The 21,198-nt window shown below is 38.8% G+C and overlaps 1 protein-coding gene across 5 annotated transcripts in view; it reads right to left on the bottom strand.

Annotated features, from left to right (window-relative positions):
* The window catches only part of GOLGB1 (golgin B1), a 91,380-nt gene extending 73,802 nt beyond the window's left edge, over positions 1 to 17,578 (bottom strand). For 3 of the 5 annotated variants that reach the window (XM_047791248.1, XM_047791257.1, XM_047791266.1), the window contains exons 1-2: positions 17,447 to 17,564; positions 1,477 to 1,571 (exon numbers count right to left, since the gene is read on the bottom strand). In XM_047791248.1, the coding sequence (XP_047647204.1) occupies positions 1,477 to 1,569 (93 nt within the window). In that variant the 5' untranslated portion in view covers positions 1,570 to 1,571; positions 17,447 to 17,564. Of the gene's footprint in view, positions 1 to 1,476; positions 1,572 to 17,446 lie in introns of all 5 variants that reach the window. The other 2 variants (XM_047791239.1, XM_047791275.1) reach the window with 2 other exon arrangements.
* Positions 17,579 to 21,198: the final 3,620 nt, after the last annotated feature.

Raw genomic sequence — 21,198 nt, 5'->3', positions numbered from 1 at the left:
GTGTGTACATCGTAAGGCATCTAAGGCTGTGCAAGGGTGGATAGAGACATGCTCATACTTATCTGGCAGGAAAAATAAAAATTAAAAATTAAAATTTTCAAAGAAATCTTTTCAGTGATAATTATTATCCAATAATTATTATTATCCAGTAAATACTATCGTAGTCATTGCAATATATATTAAGTACTCCGTAAATGTGAACCATCTTACAAACATTACCTCATTTATAGTCTTACACTAATTTTATCAAAGAGAAAAACAAAGGGAAGCAAAAAAAAAAAAAAAAAAACCACAAAATGTTTAGTAGAAGAGCCCAAAATTTAAAATTAAGAAAGTAGTTGAATATAGAGTTCTCATCATGGCTCAGTGGAAATGAATCTGACTAGCATCCATGAGGACGCAGGTTCGATCCCTGGCCTCACTCAGTGGGTTAAGGATCTGGTGTTGCTGTGGCTGTGGTGTAGGCCGGCAGCTTCAGCTCTGATTTGACCCCTAGCCTGGGAACCTCCACATGCCACCAGTGCGGCCCTAATAAGACAAAAAAAAAAAGAAAGCAACTGAATAAAATTCTCTTAACCACCAGGCAATACTGCTTGCCTTTTCAGAAAGTGAAAGGACATTTTTTTTTTTGGCTGCACCACTCCCCAATGCCCAGCATATGGGAGTTCTGGGCCAGGGATCAAACCCCAGCCACAGCAGTGACCTGAGTCACAGCAGTGACAACACAAGATTCTTTTTTTTTTTTTTTGTCCTTTTGCTATTTCTTTGGGCCACTCCCGTGGTATATGGAGGTTCCCAGGCTAGGGGTCCAATCAGAGCTGTAGCTGTCAGCCTATGTCAGAGCCACAGCAACGCAGGATCCAAACAACGTCTGCAAACTACACCACAGCTCACAGCAATGCCGGATCATTAACCACTGAGCAAGGGCAGGGACCGAACCCACAACCTCATGGTTCCTAGTCAGATTCGTTAACCACTGCGCCACAACGGGAACTCCAAACACAAGATTCTTAACCCCCTAGGCTACTGGGGAACTCCACAAAGAAGACTTTTTGATTCCTATGTAACCTTCAAAAAATATAATACAAACTCTAAGAGAAGTGATAGATGAATCTACAACATCAGATAGTCTCAAACCTGAAAGGTGCTCCAGTTCCACCATTTGTCATTTCAAATCTTTCCTATGGAATAGAAATATACACTAGAGCAGTTAAAACAATCTAGTACTAAACAAGGCCCAAGGGGACGAAAGAGGACAATCCTCCTCATTTCATCCAGGACTGGATTCCCATCACTATGGCTCAGAAGCTACGAACTTACAGGAAAAGGATCATTTATAAAGTCTCAATATTTTTCCTAATTTCCCTTCTACCTAGGACAAGGGAGCCTACTCATACCTTTCTGTCTTAAATTCTTGTCCTCAGAAAAACACAGAATATATGTCTCAACAGTATAATTCAGAACAGAGTTACTCACAGGTTCTAAAGAAGTCCTCATATTCTCAGCAGTGTCATCTCCTGATAACTCATGCAAAACAACATTTGCTAATCCTGACAATCGGCTCAGCATTTCTGCAAGAAAAGACGACGAAAGAGTCAGTAAAATGGATTTAGGTTTCTCCCATAATGAAGTATCACCTATAAGTGAAATATGAAAACTGTGCAGGTGATATATATTATACACACACTACAGCATGATGAGATCTTTAAAAAAGCGTTGGAGTATGTACAGTATAGGGAAACACATTGTTCTTTTCAAATGGCAACTGCGCAGAGATTTTAATCACCAGCACTAATATTTTTAAATGAAATACAACACATAACTGCTTAGTGGAAAACCACACACCTTACAGGTTATCGTTAATGCCTTTTCTTTCATTATAATTTCATTTATAAACATGGACTTCTTACTATTCCTTCCCCTACTAGATTACTGTCTCTCCTACTTTGTCAAATATATCCCATGATTCAGCAAAATTTTTCTTTTTATGTGCCTCATGAACCCCATTCCTTTTTTTTTTTTTTTTTTTGCCATTTCTTGGGCCGCTGCCGTGGCCCATGGAGTTTCCCAGGCTAGGGGTCTAACCGGAGCTGCAGACACCAGCCTACGCCAGAGCCACAGCAATGTGACATCCGAGCCACGTCTGTGACCTACACCACAGCTCATGGCAATGCTGGATCCTTAACCCACTGAGCAAGGCCAGGGATCAAACCAGCAACCTCATGGTTCCTAGGTGGATTCGTTAACCACTGAGCCATGAAGGGAACTCCATGAACCCCATTCTTTTAGGAAGCTTTCTTAATAAACCATGTGGTTTCACTAAAATTTAAATGTAATCCCTGTTTAAAAGGTATAGCATTAAATGCGTATAGCATTAAATGCTATATAGAAAGACTAAAATCAGCAACCTACGCTTCATTGTATGATATTGGAAAAAGAATAGCAAATTAAAATAAATGTAAGTAAGAAAAAAGAAATTTACATTAGAGCAGAAATTAATAAAATTTAAAATAGAAAAATTGAGAAAATCAGTAAAACCAAAAGTTGGTTCTTTGAAAAGATGAGTAAAATGTATAAAATTCAGTCAAGCTGACCAACAAAAAAGACAAAAGATGCAAATTGTCAACATTAGATATGAAAGAGGAGACATCACTACTGACACACATACATAAAAAGTAATAAAGGAACTAAAAATAACTCTATGCCCATGAATTCATCAACAGAGATGATATGGGCCAACCCCTTAAGATACAAGCCACCAAAACTCACTCAAAAAGAAAGATAATCTGAACACACACACACATGCGCACAAACATACACACACCCTCTTTCTGTCTCTTCCTCTTTCCTTCTTTATTTAATTAGTCATTCAAATCAGTGTCACTTGCCAGTTCATAAACTCCTTGAAAGTGAGAATATTAATGTTTTGATAGGAAAAGTCAAAATAAACTGGACTGTGCATAGTATTAAGTGTAAGTGATTACGCTAAATTTTATGCTTAGTGACAAAATAGTATTTGGCTTTTAAAACCCTCAGCAGGGAGAAATGTAAAAGCTATTGTACAAAACAGGCACTTGAATAAAACTAGTCTCTGCTACAGTTTTCTTCTACTCAGAGCAGTAACAGTGTTTAGGGCATCCATAAAGAAAGAAGTGGGAAGACCTTTGTTCCTACAACAGGTTACCTGGATAAGTGGTATATAGTATTTGGAAAAGATGTGGAAAACAGGAAAGGAAAAAAAGAGAACCACTCCCAGGACAATACATAACTACATGTATAACCACTAAAAAGGCAATGTAAAGTCATGTACAAGTACATAGACACATAATAACCACTCATTCAAGCTATGAGACTCCAATCTACAGTTGCTAAAAAAAAAAAAAAAATCACAATGCACCAGGACACATATTCTAAACTTCCTTTTCAACTCTAGAGAGTCAATTTGCTATAGTAACTATTAATGAAGGAGATGAACACCATAACTAAAGAGTCTTTATTACGCATAGAAAGTTGCACACATCAAAGAAAATCATAATAAACCCAACTTATCAAACAGACTCATTTTATCTTCAGATTTTTCAGACCCTATTGGGAACAAGCAAAAAACAAAACAAAAAATAACCAACTGAGAGGACTCTGAGAAGATGGTAGCAGCAGATAACATACTTTTGGATCTTCTTAAATTTCCACATAAAAACAGACAGAACAATCAGATAAAGTCAAAAACCCATGGACGGTCTTTACACAAAATAAAAATAAAAAACAAATAATGTGACAAAGTTTCCCACAAGCACCAAAACAAACATGAATGTAGAAAAAAACATCAATGGTCACAAGCTGTGTATGTCACTGTCCTTCCCTCTTCTTCCTGTCATTGCAGGAAGAAAAGGGAAGGAATGGGTGGCAGAATGTGCCACTCTAAAATATGCCACTTTGGTATAAGAATTATTTTGAGCCAAAGGCACTTGGAAAACAGCAGCTACAAGAAGGGTGTGCTGACATCTCCTTTTTCTTACCAAAAGCAAGAAGTAAAACACCCATATGGAAGTTATTCTCTCTATACCAGAAAGAAATTAACATTCTTATCTCCAGGGATGGGAGGTGACGCAGAAAGAAATCTGTACAAACACATCTTGTAAACTAAACTTATCTTCCTAGTCACTTCTCCATGATTAATGCCCTCCATGTCTTGTTTCATTTTCACAATTTACTACTCTTTGTCCAACTCAATGAATAAATGTTAGAGTCTAACTGATCCTTTGGGTCTTCATTTCCTTACAAGTGCTCCCATGTCGTATAAAACTGACATTAATCTGCATGCTTTTCTTCTGTTAATCTGTCTTATATCAATTTAAATCTCAGGCCCAGACAATTCTCATTTGAACTCTAAGAGGGTAGCGGTAAAATTTTGCCTATAGAAGCTATAAGAGTGCAACAAACCTAACTAACACCAAGAGAACCACAAAAAATCCCGTAGGTATTCACTGGAAAATGTGCCAAGACAATTAGAGAAGAGCAGCTGGAAGACAGAGATGTAACCCCATTCCAACAACAGGTAAGTACAAGAAGCCTGCAAAGTCTAAAGGGGTTAAGGCAGTCTAGGCCATATTAACTTTCCAGTTGAAGATCCAAGGCTCATTTTCAGAGTGGTGCCTCCACTGAGGAGAATCTTCTGAGGGTAGAATGAAAATTCATCAAGACAATTAACAGAAACCAAAGGATGATCCATATAAAGAAAGAATAGGATGGTGAGAAAAGAGTCAGCTAGGAAAATCCAGCTGCCATGTACATGAACACTATTAAAAAATATAAGCAAGGCTCCGTGAAGTTAGAAAAGCTATTCAAAATAAGTACTCTTCTAAAAGTTCAGCAACAATAATAAAAAAAAAAAGATAACATAATGGTGAGCAGCCGAAAAGTTTCACAGTTAATCTCCACACAAAGTTATTATAAGGAAGGATCTGAGCTGCGTCTGCAACCTACACCACAGCTCAAGGCAATGCCGGATCCTCAACCCACTAAGCAAGGCCAGGGACCAAACCCACAACCTCATGATTCCTAGTCGGATTCGTTAACCACTGAGCCATGACAGGAACTCCTGAAAAGTATTGTGTTTCTATATACTAACAATGACCTAGCCAAAAAAAAAAAAAAATTAAGAAAACAACTCCATTTATAATAGCAACAAAAAATAATAATATAGTACTTAGGAATAAATTTAACGAAGGAGGTGAAAGAGCTGTACACTGAAAATTACAAAACATTGATGAAAGAGATTAAAGACGACACAAATGGAAAGATATTCTGTGCTCATGGATTGGATGAATTAATATTGTTAAAATGTACACACCACTCAAAGCAATGTACATATTCAATGCAATCTTTATCAAAATTCCATTGCCGTTTCTCACAGAAGTAGAAACAACAATATCCTAAAATCATATGGAACCACAAAAGACCCTAAATGACCAAGGCAATCTTGAGTTAGAATGAAGCTAGAGGTGTCTACTACTTGATTCCAGGATATACTACAAAGCTACAGGAATCAAAACAGTTGGACCTGCATACAAACAGACATATCTGCCAATGGAATAGAATAAAGAGCCTAGAAATAAATCCACACATTTACCATCAATTGATCATCAAAGAAGGTGCCCATAACACACAATGTGTGTCTCTTCAATAAATGGTATTGGGAAAACTGGATATCCACATGCAAAAGACAAAATCGGACTCATCTCACACCATATACAAAAATCAACTCCAACTGGGTTACAGACTTAAATGCAAGACCTAAAATTGTAAAACTAGCAGAAGAAAATACAGAAAAAAAAGCCTTCTCAAGACCGGTCTGGGTAATATTTCTTCGATACAATCCCAAAAGTGCAGACAATGGAAGCAAAAATAGATAAAATGAGGTTCAATCAAACTACAAAGCTTCTGAACAGCAAAGGAAACAATGAACGGAATGAAAAGAAAACCTATGGAATGGAAGAAACTATTGGGAAACCACACATCTGATAAAGGACTAATATCCAAAATATATAAGAAACTCAAACAACTCATTAACAAGAAAACAATTCAGTTTTTAAATGAGCAAAGGATTTAGACATTTCTCAAAAGACATTCAATTGGCCAACAGTATGATAAATGCTCAACATCATTAAATATCAAGGGACTGCACAGAAAAATCATAATATCACCTAATACACATTAGAAAGACTATTATCAAAAAATAAAAGATAACAAGTATTGACCAGAATGTGGAGAAAAAGGAATTCTTTAACACTGTTGATGAAAATGTACATTGGTGCAGCCACTACAGAAAACAGCATGGAAGTTCCTCAAAAAACTAAAAATAAAACTACCATCTGACCCAGCAATTCCATTTCTGTGTATATATTCAAAGGAAAAAAAAATTAGTATCTTGAAGAGATATCTATACACTCTGGTTCACTGCAGCATTATTCACAACAGCTAAAATACAGAAGCAACCTAAGCGTCCACTGACAGATGAATGGATAAAGAAAATGTGGTATATTATTCAGCACTAAAAAAAAGGTAAATTCAGTCATTTACAACAACATGGATGAACAAAAGGGACATTATGTTGAGTGAAATAAGCCAGGTACAGAAAGACAAATACTGAATGATCTCATCTAAATATGGAAACTAAAAAAGTCAAACTCATTGAAACAGAGAGTAGATGAGTGATTGCCAGGGTGTACAGGGTAGGGGAAATGGGAAGATATTTGTCAAAGGGTACAATGTTTTAATTATGCCATATGAATAAATTCTTGGATCTAATGTACAGCACGGTGACTACAGATAATAATAATATTGTATACTTGAAGTATACTAAGAGAGTATATCTTAAATATTCTCACCACACACAGACACACACACACGCACACACATATACAAAGTAAGGTTGGTAGATACATTAGCTTGACTATGCTAATCATTTAAGAGTGTATACAATGTACATACTAATACATCATATTTTTGTATTATATATATATTTTTGTGACTTATACCTCAAAAAAGCTTAAATACATATATTTTTGTGACTTATACCTCAAAAAAGCTTAAACAATAATATCTACTTCCAAGTTTAACACCTACTTAACAAAAATTAATAGCTAAGTATTAATTCCTAAATGTACGCCAAGCATCTAACAATAATAGCAAAGCACAAACAGCAGGTACCTGACAGAGATGTGTATTATATTTACTTTTACAAAAGAAAAATTAAACTTTCATACTCCCAACTTTTTTTATAATGCCAACTCTGCTGAACACTAAAAAAAAGGTAAATTCAGTCATAGATATATGTAAGAGACTATCTTTGTATGAATTAAAACAAATAAGTTCATCAATTATCTCCCATCAAAAACAGAAAACCCCAGAAATGAAGCAGAATCACAATAATTTAAAATTTTAAAAAATCATTTTGGAAATGAAAATGCAACTAAAAAGAATAACAAAGCATGCCTTAGAAAAAAAGAAAGTTGAAATGAAATTTCATTTTAAAAATCAAATAGAAATTAACCATACACCCAAAACTAACATAATATTGTAAATCAACCATACTTCCAATTTTTTAAAAATTAAAAAAGTGACCATAAACTAAACATGCATATATTTTATGACTCAACAATTTTTTTGTTTGTTTTTTTTGTCTCTTTAGGGCTGCACCTGGGGCATATGGAGGTTCCCAGGCTAGGGGTCCAATTGGAGCTGTAGCCACTGGCCTACGCCAGAGCCACAGCAACTCAGGATCTGAGCTGCATCTACAACCTACACCACACGTCACGGCAATGCTGGATCCTTAACTCACTGAGTGAGGCCAGGAATTGAACCTGTGTCCTCATGGATGCTAGTCGGGTTCGTTAACCACTGAGCCACGATGGGAACTCCACGACCCAATAATTTTACTCCTAAGCATTGATCTCAGATAAAAGAATACTTAAAGTCACACAAAAACCTATACATGTTCTTAGTAGCTTCAGTTTTAAGAGCCCAAAATTGGAATCAGCAAAGATGTTCTTCAACAAGTAAATGGTTAAAGAAACTATGGTACAGGTATACCTCGTTTTATTGAGCTTTGCTTTATCTTGCTTGACAAATTCTGCATTTTGTATAAATTGAAGGTTTGTGGCAACCCTGCGTTGAGCCAGTCTACTGGCACCATTTTTCCTACACCATGTATGCTCATTTCATGTTTCTATGTCATGTTTTGGTAATTCTGGCAATATTTCAAACCTTGCCCCACACTTGTTATGGTGATCTATAATCAGTGACCTTTGATGTTACTATTGGAATTGATTTGGGACATCAAGAACCATTCCGTATTAGATGGTGAACTCAATCAATAAATGTTGCATGTGTCCTGACTGCTCCATTCTCTTGTCTCACTCCCTCCCCTTAGGCCTTCCTATTCCTTGAGACACAACAATACTGAAATTAGGCCAATCAATAACCCTAAAATGTCCTCTAAGTGTTCAAGCAGAGGCACAGTCACATGTCTCTCACTTTAAATCAAAAGCTAGGAATGATAAGCTTAGTGAAAAAGGGATGGCAAAAGCAAAGACAGAAGGAAAGTTAGGCTTCTAGAGCTAAATAGCCAAACTGTGACTGCAAAGGAAAAGTTCTTGAAGGACATGAAAAGGGCTACTCCAGGGAACTCATGAATGATAATAAAGCAAAAGAGCCTTACTGCTGATATGGATAAGGTTTTAGTGGTGTGGATAGAAGATTAATCAACTACAACATCCCCTCAAGCCAAAGCCTAATCCAGAGCCAGGCCCCTAGCCCTCCTCCTTTCTGTGAAGACTGAGAGGCCAGGAAGCCGCAGAAGAAAAGTTTGAAGCTAGCAGAGATTGGTTCCAGAGTTCAAAACATAAAAGTTCAAGGTGAAGCAGCAAGTGCTGATGTAGAAGCTGCAGCAAGTTATCCAGAAGATCTAGCTAAGGTAAGTCATGAAAGTGGTTACACTAAACAAATGATTTTCAAGGCAGACAAGTCTGTTGAAAGAAGATGCCATCTAGGGCTTTCACAGCTAGAGAGAAATTAATGCCTGGTTTCAAAACTAAGAGAACAGTCTGAATCTATTGTTAGGGGCTATGCAGCTAGAGACTAAAAGATGAAGCCCAAGCTCAGTTACCATTCTGGAAATCCTAGGGCCTTAAGAATAATGTTAAATCTACTCTGCCTATGCTCTATAAATGGAACAACAAAGCCTGGATAATAGCCCAGCTGTTTATAACATGGCTTACTGAATATCTAAGCCCTTCTCTTGAGACCTACTGCACAGAAAAAAATTAAAAAGATTCCTTTCAAATTATTCCTGCTTACAATGTACTTGGTTACCCAAGAGCTCTCACAAAGACGTACAATGAGATTAATGTTTTCATACCTGCTAACAAAAAATTCACTCCACAGCCCATATGGACCAAGGAGTAATTTCAATTCTCAAGTCTTATTATTTAAGAAATACATTTTGTAAGGCTATAGCTATCACTGATTCCTCTGATGTATGTGCTCAAAGTAAACTGAAAACCCTCTGGAAAGGACTCACCATTCTATGTTCCATTAAGAACATTCAATATGCTGCAGGTGCAGTAAAAAAAAAAAAAATCATGCTTCATTCATTATTTTTATTATTATTATAATAATAAGATGAACAGGAGTTTGGTAGAAGTTGATTCCAAGCCTCGTGGATAACTGTGAGGGCTTCAGGACTTCAGTGTAGAAGTTAACTGCAGATGTGGTGGAAACAGCAAGAGAATTCGAATTAAGAACAGAACCTGAAGATGTGACTGAATTGCTGCAATCTCAGGATAAATCTTAACGGATGAGGAGTTGCTGCTTCTAGATGAGCAAAGAAAGTGGTTTCATGAGATGGAATCTACTCCTGGTGAAGAAACTATAGACTATTCAAATGACAACAAAGCATTTAGAACAGTACATAAACTGGCAAGATTTGAGAGGAACAACTCCAACTTTCAAAGAAATTCTACTGTGGGTGAAATGCTCCCAAACAGCACTGCACACTACAAAGAAAGTATTCAGGAAAGGAAGAGTCAATTGATGCAGCAAATTTTTTAAAATTGCCACAATCACTCCAACTTTTATCAACTACCACCCTGGTCAGTCAACAGCCATAAGCACTGAGGCAAGACCCCATACAGGCAAAAAGACTACAACTCCCTGAAGGCTCAGATGATAGCACTTTTCACAATAAAGAATTTTTTAGACAAAATGCTACTTCACACTTAACAGATTAAAATATAGTGTAAACATAATTTTTACATGCACTGAGAAATCAAAAAATTTGTGTGACTCACTTTATTGTGATATTAGCTTTACTGCAGTAGTCTGAAACCAAACCCACAATATATCCAAGGTATGTTTGTATGTACATACCATGGCATGCAACATAGCAATAAAAAGGAACAAACGTGATATAGCTAACAATTTAGATGAATCTCTAAGAAATTATGCTGAACAACAACAACAAAAAAACAATCCCAAAGGTTTCATGTTATATCATTCCACAAAGTTCCCACTGTGGCTCAGCAATTAACAAATTTCACTAGCATCCGTGAGGACACAGGTTCAACCTTCATCTTAAATATTGAAGATAAGCGATGAGAATAGGATTCCCTGAAAAAGAAAACCAAAGGAAAGGTACAGAACAAACCTAAAAACAAAGCCCAAGAGCACTTTTCTGAAATTCTAAAAATTTGAAGTAACAAATTCAAAGAAGCCACCATGTACCTATGACTATCAACCCAGAATGACCAATAAGCTATTCTAGTAAAACTAATGGACTTAAAAAAAAATTCTTTGGGGGAGTTCCTGTCGTGGCTCAGTAGAAATGAATCCAACTAGTATCCATGAGGATGTGGGTTCAATTCCAGGCCCCATTCACTGGATTAAGGATCTAGCATTGCCGTGAGTTGTGGTGTAGGTTGCAGATGCAGCTCGGATCCCACGTGGCTGTGGTGTAGGCCGGCTGCTACAGCTCAGATTCAACCCCTAGCCTGGGGGCTTCCATATGCCATGTGTGCAGCCCCAAAAAGAAAAAAAGAAAAAAAATCCTTTGAGATTTAGGCCAAAATATCATGTGTCTTGTAAGAAAAAAAAAAAAAAAAAAGAAGACTATGATCAGACTTTTCAACAGCAGTGTAAGAAAAACATTTTTCCTAGGTGCCTCTCCTAAGGCATCTATTAGAAAGGTTGAGACAACCAAAATGGCTAAAGAAACACCACCATAAGCACTGGTGGTGAGCAATAAATATGTTACTCATAGAACTAAGACTGGGATGGAGAGAGCATTGTATTTAATGCATAAACTCTGACAATATATAGGGCTCTAATTTTTAAAATTGGGGAGAATGAATAGCATATGCAAAAAAAACCTTGTAAAAACTTTAACAACCAAAACTGGCGGTGGTCATTATCAGCATTATTATTTCTTGACTATTGTATGCATCATGTGGGACTAAAATAAATGAGTAGCTATGGGCATAGTAATTCTGTCATATTTTCATTATGAAAAAGGGAGATACAAATATAATATAGAAGAAATTAAGAACCTCAAGATAAAAATTAATCTTAAATGTATATTCAAAGTATCAGTATGAACCTATAAGATATTTTACCTTAGTACATATACTTTCTTAGCTCTGTCCACCGAAAAGGCAACAATGACAAACTGAGAAGCAATAAGTATCTCTATAGAGCCTAGACTGGAGTCTTAAAATACTATTCCCCACTAAAAATAATTATTTTTAATAGGAGGGCTTCTTGGAAAAACTACTGATTCCAGTTCTGAAGCAGTAAATACACAAAATGAGCCTGAAACATCTTATCACACAAAATATCATGGAAGCTATCAAAGACTAACCTAGAGTCACATCAGAAGGACTCAGGAGACAAACTGAAGAGGTTCCCAACAGCCAAAGGAACAACTCAGCTCCTAGTAAGAATATGAATTAAATTGCAACAGATATTTAAATCCACCCCAAATATTTAAATTCACAAGCTCATAATAATAATCAACTGGTCATCATCTAAACTATGTATTAGGAAAACTAGGTAAGTGCAAGGATTTACCTTGCCTTTTCTATTTGAACTTTACCATGCAGGAAGCAAACAGTAAATGAAGGGACATATCTCTCCTTGTAAAATTATTCCAGTAATAAATGAAAACAAATGGTAGAACTGGAATATCTAGTCTAATATTTTGCAACCTGTAATAAATTCATGGATCTAGACACTGAATATCAATAGCTCCTAGCTTCAAAGAGCAAAACCATACACCATGTGCCTCTTAATGAAAGAACATTCCACCACTACTAGTTTTGCCAAAGCAATCAATCCTCAATCTGGTGAAGCCTCTGGATCCAGCTGCCAATTTCCAGGAAGTGCAGAAGACAGGGCAATATGCTGAACTGCCCCCAGTGAAAGTCCGATTCCCAGACTATGGGAAACTCCATAGGTCAACAGGTCTAAGTTCTTCAACAGAAACCAAAAAGCACCCAGGATGGTATCCCCTAGCTCAAATCTTTTGCATATCACTACTAGTCATGAAGACTGCAATGGATATGTAATTTCTATTGTGAAAATGTGATTTTTTTCATTTTTCAAATATAAAATTAAAATCTTGAATGTTTTTTCCCAAACTAAATCTGCCCCCGACAATCCACCATTACAACACACAAGATTCTAATGCATCCTCCCTAGAAGGGCAGATCTCCATCATCATGCTACTAATTATTGCACATGAAGAACATACACAGAGGAGCAGAAGATATTATTAATGGCAACAATTACTGAGCAAAATGTATCAGACACTCTGTATACATACTTTTCTAACCCTTATAAAATCTGGAAGGTATATGTTATCATCATCCTCATTTTATAGATGAGAAAAACTGACACTCAAAGAAACCAAGACATTTCAAGGTCCTCCACTAAATAAGCATTATTGAACAAGACAAAAACACTCTTTCAATGGAAAATAGGTTCTTTCACATAACTGTCAAAGAAGAACCATTTCAGGCCAAAGTAAAAGACATCCCTCACAACCTGATTCAAAATCTGAGAGGTCTGTGAGAAAGTAGATGGTCTAGTGGGAAAAGCACCAAATTCGGAGCCAGAAACTGAGCTTTCAGTCCTGTCTCCAACAGAAAGAAGTTGTATTATACTGGGCAATCACTTTATAGTTTCCTCATCTTAAAATGAGTAAGACTGACAAGGGGTATTCTCATGTCCAGGATTATGACTCCATGATGCAAGAGTCATTCCTATAGCTGTTGACAAAGGAATAACATGAAAATGTAAAAGAAAGGGCATCTCAGGCACAGATAAAGTGCATTAGGTAGCTGAGGGACTGGGAACTCAAGGCCAAGAGAGCTACTAAGCAGCCTTGCTTAAGCTAAATAAAGAGAGATGGGTTTCCCTCTGCGACAGGTTCACTGCAGGACAGAACTGGCAGATGTATAAATAAAAATTAGTAAAGGGGAAAATATATAGTAATAAATTCATGTAAGGAATATCTGGACAAGCAATGTTCTTGCTATTACTTTCTAAAGCACCGAGACCATGAATGGAAAGTTGGAAAAATAATAAAATAAAGAGCTTCATGCCAAGGCCAGGCTTCAATAAAACATTCAGGCAAATAAAACAATCCCTCAAAGTCAATGTTGGCCACTCCTACAAATCCTGCCACAGGATTTCGACACTTGTGCGTGGAGGTGGCATTTAGAATTAAACGAGTCTTACTTTTTCAGTCTTCACTGCTATCAATAACGATTTTCAAAATATTTACTTGGTGTAGAGAATTATGCTGAGAGTCACAAAGATATAAAAAGAAACAGTTTGTGTTGTGGTGCAGCAGAAATGAATCCAAGGTTCGATCCCTGGCCTCAGTGGGTCAGGGATCTGGCATTGCGTTGTGCCCTGAGCTGTGGTGTAGGTCACAGACGTGGCTCGGATCTGGCATTGCTGTGACTGTAGTGTAGGCTGGCAGCTGTAATTCCAATTCAACCCCTAGCCTGGGAACCTCCATATGCCACGGGTGTGGCCCTAAAGAGCAAAAAAAAAAAAAAAAAAAAAGAAAGAAATATAGAACATGTTCTTAACCACAGAAAATCTAGTACAAAAGGCATGGGAAATAAAGTAACTAAAGACAGTGAGCACATGCCTCTGACTACATACATACACACCATTTGCTTTGGAATTTAACTCACATTTTCCCACAGAAACTACAACACAGAAAATGATTATATTTCCATGTCACTCCCCAAACTTAATGCATATTTAATTTAGCCTCAGTAGTCTTCCTTAATTCCAAGTGATTCTCAACCAGTTTAAGAAACTGATACAAAATGGTGCTATATATCTGGGAAAAGCATGTGCAATATTATGATATAGTTTTACAATTAGAAAATGTGAAACTATTGTTCATGATACAAAAAACTACGATTTTCATTATACAAATTTAGAAGGAAGTGGTAGCTGTGATTTATATAACAGCACTATGCACTAAGTATTGCTCCAATTGCTTTACACATACTAACTTATTTATCCTCCTCACTTTACACATTTTATTATTAAAACAAACCCAAGGAGGAGTTCTATCAATATCCCCAGCACTAAGGTAAGTAAATTAAGGCACAGGGAAGTCCACTAATTTTCCCAGTCTTAGAGCTCAACAAAGCTTCTTGGCTGGTAGAGATACAGAAGATAACCTATTTTCTAAGTAACCTCATCACCCAACATTCTCCACTGGGACTAAAAACAGGGCTGGAGGTAAGAGGGCACCCATACAATGTATATAATACTTAGAGTCATATAAGCACTAAAATGAAATGATTCAGAGTAGTGGAACCCCAAAGAATTCCATATTGTTTATGTCATAGACAGGCTCACACAGAGGCACAAGGATACATGTACATGGATATTCACTACTGCAGTTTTGTGATGGCTAGTGACTGAATGAAATCTCAATGTCCATCAACAGGGGACAGGCTAAACATATACTGATATTTCTACTAGGGAATGTTGTAAAGCCCTTTAAAAGAATGAGGTAGTTTTATATTTATGGGTATGGAAAAATACCTTATAGTATTAAGTGGGAAGAAAAAGGTACGGAATAGCAGGCATATTATGATTCAACTTGTGTGAGAGAAAAGGAAATATATATTACCTGTGTGCTTGAAAACGATCAAAAAGTTTCTTAAGAATAAACTATTTACAGTGCTTGCTTCCTGGGAAATAGGGAATGGGGAAAAGGGTCAGTCCATAGAAGAGAATGAGATTTTTGGTTTTATATTACATCCCTTTGTATCAAAATTACTTTTACCAAAAGCACATTTGTTGGTTTATTTAAAAGCTTATTTAAAAATAGAGTATTACAGACCCTAACATCCTCTCATATAGTGGTTCCTAACAATAAGCTAATATGTAATGATGAGTGGTGAAATGTGTCCCAAATAATTTATTACTAACAGTGGTTAAGCTAGAAGAGTTTGAGTGATTTATTTTTTTATAAACAAGAATAAAATCAACATCCTTTTAATCCACTAATGTAAAGGGGAAAAACAGAGACACTTTTAAGATTTAAGCAGAAGGAAATAAGAATTAATCCTAACAATAATTATTTTTATGAAAGGCTGCATCCCAGAGAAATGAAAGTCCCCCCCCCAAAAAAAAGGAGGATTCTTCAGAGAAGCAACTATCTTTCTCAAAAACATAAGTAAACACCTTTATGTGATTTTCAAATTTGGTGGGGAGTGTCCTAGAAAATAAGCAAGACTTTTTTTTTTTTTTTTGCCTTTTCTAGGGCCGCTTCCGCAGCACATGGAGGTTCCCAGGCTAGGGGTCAAATCGGAGCTATAGCCACCAGCCTACGCCAGAGCCACAGCAACGCGGGATCCGAGCCGCGTCTGCAACCTACACCACAGCTCACGGCAACGCCTGAGCAAGGCCAGGGATCGAACCCGCAACCTCATGGTTCCTAGTCGGATTCGTCAACCACTGGGCCACGACGGGAACTCCAGCAAGACTTTTTTTATCCTTTTAAATATGTTTTGTGTATTATATAAGTTACATACTTATAGTGTTATTCATATATTATTTATAATTGAGTATACAGTATTTAGAGGATAGTTACTCAAATATGTATTACTGATAGTGCAATTAAAAATACTTGGAAAGTACTGATGTACTCGAACAAATTTAACAAGCAAAGAGAAAAGCATCAAATGGTCATTCCATGGTCAAAGAATAAAACGTAAAAGCTGTGAAACAGTCAGTGTACAATGTCTGCAATTTTTTAATTCTCTTCAACTCTTCCCTATATCTATTCCATGACCATATCCTGTCACTTCCAAAAGAACACTTACTGATTTTGACAGTTCATAATCATTCTGATCATCCAAATTTAATTACTTCGTGCTTCTGAAAAGGCCTCCAGCCTTTCTGTAGTGAGCTCTCTAGTGCTATCTTGCACAAAACTGTGAGATTCTTTAAAAGCTCGGAAAGCTTCCAACTATTTCCAAAAGTGAAAGTACTTATCCAGCGATCTTTAAATATCTCTGCCCTACTCTTAAATTGTCTTCTCCCCACAGACCAACTGAAACTCTTCAAGTCAGACAAATATATTCCTCATTTGTCGAGGGGGGTTATCTACCCCTAACACTCCTACACACCAACCTGTTACGCAGAATAAACATCCTCCATTTTCAAATCAAGTTCTTTTTCCTCCAGAACTTTCTTCAGGGTTCCCTTTCCTCTAATAACCTGACTCCCTCCGATTCCTGGGATTTTAGTCTTAATGGGATTGCAAGGATCATCCCTCTCTCTGAACCTCCCCAGCAACTCAGTAGCAGGATCCAGGATCGTTCGACAGACCCACATTTGCGTTAATAGCGCCAATGTTTCTGTGATATCCGCCCTCAAGACCTTGGATTTGTTTGGCTCCCGCCTCCCCTTCCAGACACTAAGTTTGTTTAGGGCCTGACCGCAGAGGGGCCGGGCAGGTTCTCTCCGACGTCGGCTGCTGCGTACACAGGTCGGCCTGAGCAGGCTGCTTAGGGAACGAGGCTGTGCGGACAGGGCTGACCCGAGCGCCTTTCTCCGCCTATCCCAGAGGAGAAAAGTCCAAAGGAGGGGGCGGACAGTGCATATGTGCCTGGAGGCCGTGTAGGGCGACCCTGAAACCATCCAGCGGCGCCAGCTGGCGAGTAAACGATTGGAACTAGGCCCCGTAGATGAAGGAAGGTGGATTAAAGGGCCGGATCCAGGACTAAATCAGGAGGCGGGAGGGAGGGGACCCGAGTGTGGCTGCTTCGGCAGACCTGCGGGCCTTGTGGTGGGGGTGACCGTTACAAGGCTCAAGGAAGGGAGGAGTTGGGGAGTGCCCCCCACTCACCTGGAAGAGGCTGTTGCCGGAGGCGCCAGCTGCCCCCCTCCCAAATTTAAGCCACGTCAGCTCGGGAATCCCGTACACGACACCCACCTCCGCCGCGCCCCGCTGCGGGACTCAACCACTCGCTGTTGGGACGGAAACTGGGATTAGGATATGGACCAATCAGGGCTATTGACAGGGCGTTACCAGGGAGACCAGGCACGCCTTGTTTGTACCTAACCCGTCAACAATGACCGAGACCAATCAACGTCAGGAAATGCTCCACTTCCTCAAAGAAACAGCCAATAGACTCTAAAGAGTGGGGGAGGGGTGGAGTCAGACCCGAGAAAGTGTTCCGGAAGAAAATTTGGGGAAGAGCCGGAAATGCCGGGAGGGCGGGCCTTCTTGGTAAGGTCAGGTGTTTCCAAAGTAAAGTGGCTGCGCTTATTGCTTCTGATACCTCCGCGGGCGGGGTTGGTCAAGACTGATCGACATTGTAGTTTGGGCATTCGCGGAGACTCTGCACTGCAGAAACCAGCTGCCATTAGGATTGCTGAATGAGCTGTGAGGAGGGTAAAGAATGTGGGTTTTGCTCTTAGAGTCATAAAATATTAGACCGGAAAGTAGGACATCTAATATGACTTTTTCATTTTACTGATGAAAAATGAGAACCAGATTAAAGTGAGTTTCACAAACAGCGACTTACTAATGTGACTCGAACTAGGTAGAACTTGGCATCTGTATGAAAGGATCAGAGATGTTTCTAAGGATTTGAGTTAGAGGGAAAGTAGTGAATACTAGAGAATGCCTTTGAATAAGTGGTGCCAGAACTGGCCCTTAAGCAGAAGGTGAGGGTTGAGGGCTCTGGTACTGGAAGAGGAGTCAGTGAGGTGCTCCAGTAACAGTCACAGAGCCTCTAAGGAAAGGAATAAAAGTAGCCAGCTCCTGTGATATCAGGGACTCCCTTGACAATTAGTATTATTTGAATTTATTGAGACTTACTGTGTGTCAGGCACTCAGCCCACCCTATGCATCCTCGTGCTAATGTTTATTACATAAATCTTTGTGGATCAAACATCAGTAAGGCATTTTCTGGTGACCATCTAAATTGTAGTCCCCTGTAATTAGTGTGTACTGTTCTTGGACTTGGTGATATAGCTGAGATCAAGGGAAAACAAATTCCTGCCATTTTGAAAACAATAATTTAGTGAGGAGAGAAAAAACTAAACAGTTGGCTCTTGAACAACACAGGTGTGAATTGCCCTGGTCTAAGAAAACACTGATTTTTTTTTCAATAATAAATACCATAGTACTGCACTTTCTGGCCTGTGGTTGGTTCAACCCATGAATACAGAACCACCTGTAACAAAGAAACATATATAGGGATAATGGACTAGAATTTATTCTGGGATTTACCATTTCAGGAGGTCAGTGCCCCTAATTCCCATGTTGTTCAAGGATTAACTGTAATATGGTAGATGGCAAATGCTTAGAAAAAATACAACAGAGAAGGGGTATAGTGGGTGCAGGGGACTGTAATTTTAGAAAAACAGACCAAGCGTGCTGGCTTTTGCTTCATTCTCTTGGACTTCTTAAAACCTGGAATGTACAGAGCAGCACGTCCAGGGCCCAACATGAGCCGAGGCTTGAAGGGCTTCTGCAGGCTCTCGGAGAGATTTTATTTGAGGTCAGTAAGCAAGGAATGTTGCTGAATATCAACTGCAGCTGTTTAGTAATGAGGCACCCAGGCAAGTGCATCAACAGCTGAACCTGCTCCCTGACAATGTGTAGGCCTCTCATACAGCTGTTCTGTGTGTGTTATATTTAAATACAGTCATTAAATAAAATCCTCATTAATCATGATTCCCTAAGAGTGAAGAAGTCTATGAGATCTGGATTTTGTGTGAAAGTATCTGTGTCTATTTGCCTGCGGAGGTCTTGTCTTTCAGTTATATTCCCCTACATCAGCAAAAATACCGGACAGATCCAGAGTATACAGATACCCAATACTCAGAACCTAAGAAAAGATTGTTCTTCAGAAATCCCTGGCCCTCATAAGTAGTCATAGCTGTTTCCTCTGGAAATGCAGAGAGATACTTTGCATACTTGGGTTGCTCATTTCTTACAGTACGCAGTGGCAGTAGATGGGAATAAATGTTCCACCTATGCAGAAGACAGATGGACTGCTGTTCTGTGAATTATTTATTCTGGTGTCCCAAGGAGGCCAATATGATATGGGATAGATTTCAGTCCATTTGTTTCTATGTCCCATCTGGTAGTCATCCTTTATACCAATTGACTCCTAGAAACAGATGCCAGAGGAGGTTCTCGATAGGAATTGGAACTTTCTTCTGACTTTGCTCCTGGGAAGGTTGGCACTCCTGATTAGGCACTAGGCTCAAGGAGAGACTGAGCTGGCTTTAGGAAAACTGAGACAAGGCCTAATGAGTTTTGTTTCAAATTCTTGTTTGCCTTAACATTTGGAAAGTATAGCAGCCTTGATGTGTATTTTCCAGCTCCTGCCCAGGAGAGTTGTGCTCTCCACAGTTCTCTGTAGATGGTCTATCTTTGAGGACAGAAGAGGTTGGGATTCAAGGACCTCTTTTGTCTGTGGAGCTGTGGTGTTTCCTTGCCTGCTGCTGGATGAGCTTTGGGATGGAGAGCAAGGATAGCAGGTTGTGTTCTGAGAGGGCTGCAAGGGTAGAATGAGTAAATGTCCTGGTTCAGTTTTCTCAGAAGCATCAGAGATGCCTGAGGGATACAGAAACTTGCCAGTTTCTGCTCCTGCCTTGATGTTTAGGCCCTGATGCTTGTCTTTAGGCTCTTGCTGAGCAGCAGTTTGCTCAAAAGTGGGCAGGGCTCTGGCATATATGAGAACAGGAGAACTAAAGGACCAGGCATCCTTGCCTGGGGGATGGCAAGAGTTGTCTCCCAGCTATGGTCTTGCTGGGAGCTGCTCTTCTGAAAGCTGAAGAAGAAACCATTGTAAAAAAAAAACTCCTACTATGTCTTCAGGGGTGAGGGATGTCAGAGCTGTTTTGATTCTAAGGCCTGGAATAAGCCAGACTCCAGGAGAATTGATGGAGGTCTTTCTTCCTTCCTTCCTTTCTTTCTTTCTTTCTTTCTTTTTTTTTTTTTTTTGCTTGTTAGGGCCACACCCACAGCATATGGAGGTTCTCAGGCTAGGGGTCAAATTGGAGCTGTAGCTGCCAGCCTATGCCACAGCCACAGCAATGCAGGATCCGAGCTGCCTCTGTGACCTACACCACAGCTCACATCAATGCCAGATCCTTAACCACCGAGCAAGGCTGGAGATTGAACCTGCACCCTCATGGATGCTAGTCAGATTTGTTAATTGCTGAGCCACGATGGGATCGCCAATGTAGGCCGTTCTAACTTCAAGAGTCTTTTCCGACAAAATCGGCAGGCTCTGGATACTTCATGGAGCATGTGGAGCCAGGCAGAAACTCTTGGAAGCCCTTGTAGACAAAGCAGGGGAATGGCTAAAATAAGTGGCCTATTCTCTATAAGGGATGAGTCCACAGTATTTTGTAGAGGCGAAGCAACATTCATGCCACAAGAACTCAGGCACTATTTCTATGTGATTTGTTATTGAGCATTTACAATATATAAGTCATATGGGGAGCAGTGGTGACTTTTTCATACTAAGGCATCTAGATCCAATGGCATGAGGAATCTGAAGTCAGAAGACAATTCCTAGGGAACATAACCATACAGCTCCTATTCAACACTTATTCAACAAATACTAAGCACAG

Source organism: Phacochoerus africanus, chromosome 1 (assembly GCF_016906955.1).
Source record: "Phacochoerus africanus isolate WHEZ1 chromosome 1, ROS_Pafr_v1, whole genome shotgun sequence".
NCBI classification, from domain to species: domain Eukaryota; kingdom Metazoa; phylum Chordata; class Mammalia; order Artiodactyla; family Suidae; genus Phacochoerus; species Phacochoerus africanus.
This window is presented reverse-complemented; position numbering and strand designations above follow the sequence as displayed.